Below are 12,122 nucleotides of genomic sequence, written 5' to 3'. Positions count from 1 at the left end.
TCTCGTTTTGTGCCGTTTCCTAGTTCCGGGTAGCATAATATTTTTACAAAGAGGATAATTCTTGACAATCTCCAGTTACTATTGGTTACCATATTGTTACTTTAATTCGCGGGCACTTAATTTCGCAAAAAAAGGATCGGCATATTTCGCGAGATTTTGCGATTTAGGTGCAAAATCATTTTCAATTTCGTAAAAATGTCAAAACCGCATTTCTCCGAGAATTTCATTAAACATTAAAACAAAACAAAACTGAAGAAATCATATCATACTATTTATGTATCTAAAGACTCCAGAGGGAGGTCTAACAGCCTAGGACAATAATGGGCCTACTGTAATTCCATACCCCCAAATATCCGACTTTTTCCCATTCATTCATTTCTACTTGATTAACTCAAACTCCTCGCTAACTCTGAAATGGTTTGCTTTGAGGGTACATGTTAACAGAGTTCCACTGCATTGCTTTGTCATTTTTAGGTGGACAAGAAAGAGTTGACTGGCCGGACAATGCTGACTGTTCCTGGCTATGACCACAAGGTGGAGTTTGGAGTCCTGGTTCATTTCTCGTACCCTGTGGAGGATTCGGCCGAGAAGCTGATAGTAGCCACGACCCGTCTAGAGACCATGTTGGGAGATACTGGCATCGCCGTGCACCCGGATGATGCAAGATACAAGGTACGTATGCTACTATATCACATTTTTGTTGCTTATGCAGCAAGGGCGCATCCAGGGGGGCGGATCCAGGGGGGCAGTCCTCCACTTCCTTCGCGCAGAAATTTTATTTTTGTGGGCGATATATGTTACATATTTAACTTTTTTGTTCTCATCGCTGTCTTTTTTGCCCAAATTTTGTTCCTCCATCGATGGAAACTCGGCCGACTTGATAAACGAATTGCTTTTGTTGTTAGCATCTACACGGGAAGTACGCTGTCCATCCTTTCTGCAACAGGCGGCTCAAGATCGTGTGTGATGACATGGTGGACCCTGCATTTGGAACAGGTAATGTTATGGGCTATTGGAACAGGTAATATTATGGGCTGTTGGAACAGGTAATATTATGGGCTGTTGGAACAGGTAATATTATGGGCTGTTGGAACAGGTAATATTATGGGCTGTTGGAACAGGTAATTTTATGGGCTGTTGGAACAGGTAATATTATGGGCTGTTGGAACAGGTAATATTATGGGCTGTTGGAACAGGTAATATTATGGGCTGTTGGAACAGGTAATATTATGGGCTGTTGGAACAGGTAATATTATGGGCTGTTGGAACAGGTAATATTATGGGCTGTTGGAACAGGTAATATTATGGGCTGTTGGAACAGGTAATATTATGGGCTGTTGGAACAGGTAATATTATGGGCTGTTGGAACAGGTAATTTTATGGGCTGTTGGAACAGGTAATATTATGGGCTGTTGGAACAGGTAATATTATGGGCTGTTGGAACAGGTAATATTATGGGCTGTTGGAACAGGTAATATTATGGGCTGTTGGAACAGGTAATATTATGGGCTGTTGGAACAGAGGGGCTTGCATTGTGTGCAGTTTTGTCACTCGTACGACTTTCTGTGTTGGTTTATCAGTCTTTTGAATTTACACCTATCGCCTTAGAATGTGCGATTCCAAAGACGATCCGTACCTCCCGCTATGCAAGGTTTTTCAACATTTTTTTACGCGGGTTTTCGTATTGTTGTCAGTCGTCTCTATTCGGTTAGCCCTGGTCTGCGAAAAGGGGACTAAAATATTTTCTGTCTTTACTGTGACTTTGTGCCTTGTGGAGAGATGGCGTGATTGAAAACAATTTCGGTAGTAGCCAATAAAAACGCACCCTGGATACCAGAGGCTCGAGCTCCAAGCTTCTCTTGGAGCTTCTCTGGTGCCTAGGGTAATAAAAATGATCCTGTGTGAAGGAAGCCAAAATGCAATTTAGCTGTTAGAAATCATCGGCAAAGAATATTTTAGCTGCAGTTAAACTTTTCTTTTATTATTGTAAAAGGTGCTGTGAAAATCACGCCTGCTCATGATCACAATGACTATGCCGTTGGCCAGAGGCACGACCTACCATTCATCACCATGATGGACGACAACGGCTTTATCCGGGACGTCGGCGACTTCCACCAACACTTCAAATCCTTTGTGGTACGAGTTATAAACAACACCCACGCGCCAAAAACCATATTTGGTATGAGCCGCGCTCGAATACCCGGGAACTTAATGTTGCAAGGCGGGAAAATACTTATCACTCAATCATTCATCTGCTATTTGTTCATCATTGAATACTGAAACGTGTAAATTATTAGCGATTTTATACAATATAGTATATCAACCTGTGGTGTTCAGATATTTGTTCTTTATTTCTTTATATCTTTGTCACCGCTTTTTATCCCCTGTGGAAATAGACTCCAATAATCAATAGCTTTTGCACAAGTTATTAATTTTTTAAGAAAAAGACGAAATGGAGATGCACATAAAAATGTTGTTCGAATCTTCGTCATCTCTTCCTTCTCGTGTCTCCCTAAAGGTTACAGAGAGAGATTCGTCCGGTGGATTATACAGGGATTGCTATATTTATTGTTTTTATAATAGTGTCTGTGATTGTAACCCGGATGCTCTCCACATTTCAGGGACTCAAGCGATTCAGCGCAAGAAAGGACATCCAGACTGCCCTTGAGGCAAAAGGACTCTATGTGAAAACAGAGGACAACCCCATGGTCGTACCAACATGCAGGTAAGACTGCGTTCACACTGGCTATAAAAAGGACATTTGGACTGCCCTAGAGGCAAAAGGACTCTATGTGAAAACGGAGGACAACCCCATGGTCGTACCAACATGCAGGTAAGACTGCGTTCACACTGGCTATAAAAAGGACATTTGGACTGCCCTAGAGGCAAAAGGACTCTATGTGAAAACGGAGGACAACCCCATGGTCGTACCAACATGCAGGTAAGTAGTAGGGTTTTGGCGCAGCTGGCGCAACTTTTTGATCTCCCCAAATTTCATTCCAAAAGTGGCGCAAAAGTCTCCGCACACCTCCGCCAAGCCTCGCGACCTGCGCATGCGCGAGTTTGCCAGAGATCTCTCGCACGACCAAGCCCACCTGTCAATCACTTTGTCACGTGATAGCCAAGCCCACCTGTCAATCACTTTGTCACGTGATAGCCAAGCCCACCTGTCAATCACTTTGTAAAAAACCTGTCAATCACTTTGTCACGTGACGGCCAAGCCCACCTGTCAATCACTTTGTCAAAAACCTGTCAATCACTTTGTTATGTGATAGCCACGCCCACCTGTCAATCACTTTGTAAAAAACCTGTCAATCATTTTGTCAAGAACCTATCAATCACTTTGTCAAAAACCTGTCAATCACTTTGTCACGTGATAGTCAAGCCCACCTGTCAATCACTTTGTCACGTGTCGCACCTAGGGGGAGCTCGGGAGGCTAGCCTCTAAGCTTCACATCTAAAAAAGCTTTTGAAAAGTGGTTTAAAGACATGACTGGTTTGATAGAAATGGAGAACCTGAAGGTGAAAGATCTGAAAGCCCTCGCCAAGGAGCGGGGTATCCCAAGATATTACTGGATGCGGAGAGACGAGCTCGTCGGGGCGCTGACCAGCACGTCACCACCACCACCACCCCGACGGGTTCCTTTACCCAAACTTGTCAAAGGGCTGCCACGACCACCCCGCATTACCCCGTCCAACACGTCGGAGAGTATTCTCGACGGCCCGATACCTGAGATTAATGTCCCTATTCTAAAACCCTCCCAACCCCCACGGAGTTCCCGCGTCCAATCACTCAAGCATTTTGCAAACAGGGCGGCCAACTTGATCAAGAGCGAGTTAGACAAGTTTGCGGATTGGATACTATCTTATGTCCCCGAGCCCGTCAAAAAGACCGTCAAAGAGGCTGCAGATAAACGGGTCGAACGTCTGAAGGAGAGGATTAAGCGTCTACACGAGGAGGTGGAAGATCGCTTCACACCCAAGGAACAACAGACGGCGTTGAAGGGGTATCTTAAAACCCACGGAATAGCCGGGCAGAGAGGTTACGACCCCAAGACATTCATCGCCAGAATCAAACCGAAAGTCTTAGAGCTCATCAGTCGACAAAAAAAGCCTATCAAAGTGAAGTTTATCTTTACTTGCGGGTTTATAAAAGAGGATCCGGCTACAGCTCAGATCGAAGAAGAACTGGGATATTTTCATACAGAGAAGCCCGAGATTGTGACAGAGTCGACTGATCTCTCTGATTTGTTCGATACGATGACAAATTATTTACTCGGATTAGTTGAGCTGTTCCAGAAGCAAGGCTCCGGATGGCAGTTTGACCAAGTGGAATACTTTGACATCAACATAGATCCCTTTGAACCGCTTTCTGGGTCTTCCTATATTCCGCTGCCGCCGAAACTAGCGTCTAAGAAGGCGATCATCAATGTTAAGAACGAGAATGATCACGAATGTTTCAAGTGGGCAGTAACCTCTGCTGTGTATCCTAGGGAGAAAGATCCTCAAAGGTTCAGTAAACAAATGATAGAGAACTCTGAGAAATTCGACTGGTCAGGGATAGAGTTCCCCGTCTCACTAAAACAGATTGACAAGTTCGAGAAACAGAACCAGTATACGGTTAATGTGTTTGGATACGAAACCAAAATATATCCATTGAGAATCAGTGAGAAGGATCCAGATAATGCAATCAACTTACTTCTCATCTCGGATGATGAGACGAATCATTACTGCTGGATAAAGAATATGATGAGATTAGTATCTACTCAAATTGATGAGTTTCATCATACTCGTTTTTTATGCTGTAGATGTCTGAACTCGTTTCGGTGCAAACAATCATTAGAAAAACATTCTGAATGCTGCGGCAATCATGAAGCGGTTGGAATAGAGATGCCTAAGATAGATAAGGATGGAAATCTACCCCACATTAAATTCAAAAACTACAACAGAAAAATGCGTGTCCCCTTTGTTGTCTATGCCGACTTTGAGAGCTTCACAGAGAATATAGACACATGCTCTCCAGATGAGAGTAAAAGCTTCACTAAGCAATACCAGAAACACAAACCGTCTGGTTTCTGCTATCTCATCAAGTGTTTCGACGGAGATATATCCCCATCCGAGCTTGTACGATACACAGCTGAATCTCCAGACGAAGATATCCCACAGCTTTTCGTAGAGTCTTTGGAGTCAGACATTAAGAAAATTTATGATAAGTTCAGGTTCCCTAAGAAGGTGAAAATGACTCCGAAGGACAAAATCGCCTATAACGACGCCACTCACTGCCACATCTGTGAGGGTGAATTAGGGGAAGACAAGGTTTTGGACCATTGCCACCTTACAGGGAAGTACAGAGGTGCTGCTCACAACGCATGCAACTTAGATCACAAAATTCCAAAGTTCTTTCCTGTTATCTTTCACAATCTGTCTGGGTACGACAGCCATCTATTTATCAAGAACCTTGGTACATCGGAAGGTAAAATAAACTGTATACCTAATAACGAGGAAAAGTATATTTCTTTCACAAAACAGATTGTAGTCGACAGTTTCACGAACAAGGAGGGCAACAAGATTGATGTTAAACGTGATATCAGATTTATCGACAGTTTCAGGTTTATGTCGGCCAGTCTCGACAGTCTAGTGGGTAATATGTCAAGGGAGTGCTTCAAAAACCTGGCGGAGTACTATGAGGGGGAGGAGCTTCAGCTGTTGTTGAGGAAGGGTGTTTTCCCTTACGACTGGTTCGACGGCTTTAGCAAGCTCGACGCAACACAGCTCCCACAGAGAGAGGCGTTCCACTCCAAACTCAACGACACCGACATATCGGAGGAGGATCACCTGCACGCGCGGAGAGTGTGGGAGGCCTTTGGGATGGGGACCATGAGGGATTACCACAATCTGTACCTAGAGTCGGATGTGTTGCTTTTAGCTGACGTTTTCGAGAACTTTAGGGACGTTTGTCTCAAGAATTACGGTCTGGACCCCGCTTGGTACTACACAGCGCCAGGGTTGGCTTGGGATGCAGCGTTGAAGACCACCAAGGTGAGGCTAGAGCTTCTAACGGACTATGACATGTTGCTCATGATTGAGAAGGGCATCCGTGGGGGTGTCTCCATGATAAGCAACAGACATGGGGAGGCAAATAACCCTTACATGAAGGAGTATGACCCTGACCTACCCACAAAATATATCACCTACCTTGATGCTAACAATTTGTATGGCTGGGCGATGAGCAACCCTTTACCGACTCACGGTTTCAGGTGGATGGGTGACCAAGAGCTGTCAGGTTGGAGAGACCGCCCATGCATTCTGGAGGTTGACTTGGAGTACCCTCACCACCTACATGACTTACACAACGATTACCCACTAGCCCCGGAATCTATCGGGCTAGGCAATGTGGACAAGTTGGTCCCCAACCTTAACGACAAGACAAAGTACGTTATCCACCATGAGACTCTGAGACTTTATGTGAGTTTTGGGCTAAAAGTCACCAAGATTCACAGGGGTGTCACTTTTGAGGAGTCTGCTTGGCTGGAGCCCTACATTGACTTGAACACCGATCTGAGAGCCAAGGCGACAAACGATTTTGAGAAAGATTTTTTCAAGTTAATGAACAACTCCGTCTTTGGTAAGACTATGGAGAACATTAGGAACAGGGTGGACATTCGGTTGGTGACGGACGAGAAGCAGGCCAAGAAGCTCATATCAAAGCCGAACTATCAACATCGCACCATCTTTTGCGAGAATCTAGCCGCCATCCACATGAAGAAGACAAAGCTGATCTTCAACAAGCCTGTCTACTTGGGTATGTCCATTCTGGACCTGAGTAAGACGCTCATGTACGATTTCCACTACAACTTCGTCAAGCCTAAGTACGGTGAGGATGCAAAGCTCTTATTCACTGATACTGACAGCCTGATGTATGAGATCGAGACGAAAGACTTTTACGAGGACATCAGCGGGGATGTGAGGTCCATGTTCGACACCAGCAACTTTCCGAAGGGTCACCCATCTGGTATTGAGGTGGGTGTGAACAAGAAAGTCATCGGAATGTTTAAAGATGAGGCTGGGGGCCAGCAAATCACAGAATTTGTAGGACTGAGGGCCAAACTTTACTCGTACAAGATGGATGAAGGTAAAGAAGAAAAGAAATGCAAGGGCGTCAAGAGAGCAGTCGTCAAGAAGAGCATCGGTTTCGATGACTACAAGGATTGCTTATTTGGTAAGAAACCTCAGATGAGACTTATGAATGTCATCAGAAGTCATAAGCATGATGTTTACACTGAAACGGTGAACAAGGTCGCTCTATCTCATGAGGATGATAAACGGGTCATCTGTGATGATGGTATTCACACCTTCGCTCACGGTCATTTCAGAACGCTATTAGGTGGTGGCTCAGTATCTTCAGGGACGACTTGAAGTTCTTCCCTAACGAACGACCTCCTTGGAGCGCCTTCGGAGAGGTAGTACAACACAGGCTGCCCAACCGAAACAACACTGCGTGATAGATCAAACACTTTCAAACTCCAAATGGGGTCTGTGGCTCGTCTGCGTTCACCTCCTTCCTCTTCTCCAGGAGCTAATAGATATCTAACTCTAACCCCTGGTGGTAGTCTAACTTCGTCAAGTCCAACAGGCCGCTTATACGTTGGAGGGTCAATATCAACCTCTTTCAAACCAATAGATTTTACAGGCTCTTTGCCAGTAATTCTTATGGGTTGACTATTCAGAGTCTTCAAAACATCTGGCAATCGTTTCACCCAAACTCTGGACCGATCATCGCTAATCATTTCTTGAGCATACTGATGAGAAAACAACCTCTCCGCCAGTGTTCTATTGGCGCGTTCGACAAAAGCCTGTGCGCGATGGTTCCCAGCTTCGCTTCGCTGGATGGTAACCCCCTTCTTTTTCATAATCTTCGTTACCTCTCCCCTAAATTCTGTCCCCGGATCGACAATCACCGTATGAGGCCATTTAAGTTTTCTGGAGTATATCTTTTCAAACCCTTTAGCAATTCCACTCGAATCCTTGGTAGTCAGTGCTTCTGCATCTTTATATCTCGAGGCAATATCAATCACGACCAACGCGTAACGGTAGGTTTTTCTGCCTACGTTATCGTGGGGCATAAACAACAGATCGGCTTGGTGAATCTGATTAGGTTTATTCACAGTCCAATGCGGTCTGGGGACATACTTTGGAGCTGGGAGATAGATCTGCCACAACGCCTGTTTTTCAAGCCACCTCTTAGCCTCGGCTTCACTGACTTTAGCGACACTAGCTAACTTATAAATAGCTGAATACCCTTTCCAGTATCCATCGGTGGAATAGTATATTTTTGATAACCTGCTTTCGTTACTCATTTAAAGATTATCTCTCTTTTCTTAAAATAAAAGATGGCACAAGCGATATCAGAAAAAATTAACCCAAACAGGATCCCACGGGAACCCTTCGGCCTGAAAGCGGAATCGTCGCTGAATCGGATTACATTCAATCCCTCATCGGCAAGTCCTGGAGAAACCCTCTATATAAATATTCCAAAACTTGCTGAAAATGTAGTGATTGTTCCAGGTAGTGTATCCTTACTATTTGACTTAAACGTCACAGGACACGCGAATAATACTCTCGTCAACAACGTTGGCCGGAACCTAGTGTCAAGGCTCAAGATTCTTTTCGGTGGAGAAACACTACAGGATACTCAAAGATACGATCTCTTCCAAACCTATCACGACTTATACTTACAAGCTGAAGATCGTGAGGATAGAATAAAACAAGGTATCTCCTCTGAAAACATGAGGAAGCTCAGGACAAATGCAGGTGACAAAGCGACATCAGATGCTAAGGAAGTAGCTCTTGCAGCAGTTCACAACACCAAGTACTGCATTCCACTCGACCATCCTATTCTCGGCGAGCATGGGGTCTTTTATCCAAAGGCGTTACCTCATCCGCTAATCTTTGAAATTACTCTAGCCCCAGTTTCCGACGTCGTTGTTTATGCTGACACGGTCAAGACTCCAACGTACACAATCACAAACCTCGAGTTGGAATATGCTTGCATCTCAAGTGAATACTTAGCTCGTGAGGCGTTGTCGGCTTATCAGGTTGGTAGAGGATTCTTTTACGAGAACGTCATTCTCCACAAAACGTTCACCATCTCCAAACCTAATGATGGTGTCATAAACGAGCACATTAATCTGCCGAGGAGGTCAATGACAGGGATATTGTGCCTGTTCACAGAGAGCTACACCGGAGGAGCAAGGGATTCCGAAAAGTTTGTCAATCCAAGCATCACATCGATCAACATTAATGTGGATGGCATGCCAAACCGTCTCTACTCCAAGGGGATGACACCGCCAGACCTCTGGGAGTCGGTAAAGAAACGTTTCGGTAGAGAGGGTGTTAAGCAAAAGGATTTTTACGCTAATAACAAGTTTGCTCTGTGGGTCGACTTGAGGGCACATCCAGATAACAGCATTCACGGAGGAGGTCTGGTCTTGAACAACACGCGGGACGGAGTAAAACTAGAAATGAAACGAAAAGTTGGAGGAACGGGAAACATCACCTGCTACATGTTTGTAGTAGCCGACGCGTTGATGGAGGTTATGAACTCGAATTTGAGAGCAATCATGTATTAAAAAGGACTTGTGTGATAATACAAAAAGAATGGAAGAATTACGGGAAAAAGTTCCTTTTCATTGTATTATCACAGGACCTACTAATTGTGGGAAGACAAAGTACCTCACGGAACAGCTCCGAGGGCCGTTCCGGCATGTGTTTGAATACATTGTGTTGATTTGTCCGACTTATGCGAAAAACAAGTCCTATCGTAGATTTGCTCACGGAGATAAACGTTTCTTGGTATTATCGCCGGATGCTAGTAACACCGATGAGATTAACGAGTTACTAACAGATTGTGCGGTGCTATTTTCTGGTACAAATACGTTACTCGTTTTGGATGACTGTGCTGTATCGAAAGATCTAAAGCAACGCTCGAACAAGTTTATCAATTTAGCGTTCTCAGGGAGACACGAAGGATTATCAGTGTGGGTATTGACGCAACAATTAACATCCATAGCAAAGCCCTTCCGTGATAACGTCGCCTGTGTGGTTACATTCCATAATCCATCTCAAATCGGTACCAAAACACTGTTTGAAGATTATGGGGGTGACTTAGACGTTGAGACTCGTAAAAAGTTTGTAGAACTGCTGAAAACTGAAAAGTATTCCAGACTCTGTTTCTGCCTACGACATCCATTCCAACGTTATTTGGAGATTCCTGCCACGCGGTGAGAGCTCGAGGGGCTGACCCCTCGAAGTGGTTTAAAAACATCTTGGTCTACTTACAAAATAAGATGGCAAGCATTGAGGATTATATGGAAGAGGAGCCTAAGTCTAAGGGGAGCTCGAAGGGTGAGCCTCTCGAAGACGATGTTGAAGTCAAACGAGAATCGCTGGCTATTCTCGCATCTCTTGGGACTACGAAGGAATTTCTTGGTGTGGACATGAGTTTAGGGGACATCAAGAAGCTCCCGGCGAAAGACGTCGAAAAGTACTTTGTTCGCTACCAGACTGTCTTAGGCAAACAAGTTACTGATGGATTAGTAGAATCAGCACTTCAAGTGGTGTCTCAAGTCATTTCCTACGTGGTTCCTGTAGATGACACCGAAGCGCTTAGCAAAGACTTACAGAACGACGAGTTGGTTAAACGCGAATTGTCAAACTTTGCAGGTCTCTTGGTATTGAAGGGAGGAAGGATGGTAGCACTTGCTAGTGCCGTCTTTCGGGTCGCTAAGCATGTTAAACTAACACCTTCACAGGAGACTTCCAACAAACTTCAAGAAGTTCCAAGCACAACTGAGCAAGCTCTTGAGCACAACTGAGCACACCTAAGCAAGCTCTTGAGCACACCTGAGCACACCTAAGCAAGCTCTTGAGCACACCTGAGCAAGCTCTTGAGCACAACTGAGCAAGCTCTTGAGCATGATGTGATTTAAAGATTCTTTATTCAGTGAGTAAAGAATCATGTCTGACGAAAATCAAGAGGTTGAACAAATTACAAAGGACCCTCCCCCCAGGAAGAAGAGTGCCGCTAAGGAAAAAGATCCTATAAAAGTCGCTTCTGGTAAGAGAGTTGCCGAATATAATAGGAGGTGTAGAGAAGCACTTGCTAGGGAGATGAAACGCGAGGCGGAGGCGAGTTCGGAAGACGCTGCACGAGCAGAGACACCCCACCAAGAGGGAGCTCGAGGGGATAGCCTCTCGGACGCTTGGATTCCAGAGCTATCGTTTACAACTGTACTGGCTCTAGTCGGAATAGGGCTCACCGCATTGGATATGTATATGCGTTTTTGCAAAAAGACGCCCGAGACCGAAACTTTCGAGAGACCTGCCGCTCGAGAGGCTAGCCTCCCGAACGCGACGCCAAAAATAGGAATGTTGTGATTTAAAGATTATCTGAATCTGTAATAAATAAAATCATGTCAACTGAAAACAAACTTGTGAAAACGATCACCGACTCAGCAGTCATCATCGGATTAGCCTCCGGTATGGGTTATGTTGCTAAAAAGGCTATGAAAGAGTCATTCATCAGCGACCCTTCGTCAAGTGTTACAAACTACGCTAAATGGGTTGCTGTCCTGTCCGGTAGTATGTATCTGAAAGATTATCTGGAAACACAAAAGATTTTGCCAAAACCGCTGTAGGTGACTTAAAGATCTTATAGATTGATTAATAAATGGCGAGTATAGCATTTATGATTGGTGGAGCTATTCTTAATGCGACGGCATTCGTTGGAGGGAGTTACCTAGCGAGATACTTATCTTCTGACGCTACTCATGTTGATAAAGAAAAAATAAGACACGATAAAGCGCTTGAAAAGTATCAACAAGCAATGGGTGATTGGCAGAAAAAACGACAGGAATATCAGGATTGGTTGGGGGAAGAATATAATAATAAACTTCGTGCAGACCAGAATGATAAGGAGACCGATCAGGCTTTCAAACTATACGCTCAAACACATCCAGATTTTGATTTGAAAGAGCCTGAGCTCTCAGATTACTACAGACCAAGTAGCAACCAAAAGATGGGAGAGATGGCATATGTTGGAGGTGGAATGTTAGCTCTTGGCT

At 44.5% G+C, this 12,122-nt stretch overlaps 1 protein-coding gene across 1 annotated transcript in view; it reads left to right on the top strand.

Annotated features, from left to right (window-relative positions):
• Positions 1–12,122, top strand: part of LOC5510516 (valine--tRNA ligase) — a 53,198-nt gene that overhangs the window by 8,976 nt on the left and 32,100 nt on the right. Inside the window, exons 9-12 of the mRNA XM_032379648.2 lie at positions 475–672; positions 906–996; positions 1,994–2,136; positions 2,622–2,725. Of these exons, the coding sequence (XP_032235539.1) occupies positions 475–672; positions 906–996; positions 1,994–2,136; positions 2,622–2,725 (536 nt within the window). The remainder of the gene's footprint in view (positions 1–474; positions 673–905; positions 997–1,993; positions 2,137–2,621; positions 2,726–12,122) is intronic.

This window comes from Nematostella vectensis, chromosome 8 (genome assembly GCF_932526225.1).
Source record: "Nematostella vectensis chromosome 8, jaNemVect1.1, whole genome shotgun sequence".
Taxonomy (NCBI): domain Eukaryota; kingdom Metazoa; phylum Cnidaria; class Anthozoa; order Actiniaria; family Edwardsiidae; genus Nematostella; species Nematostella vectensis.
The sequence above is the reverse complement of the archived record's forward strand: the minus strand, read 5'-3'. Positions and strand labels throughout refer to the sequence as shown.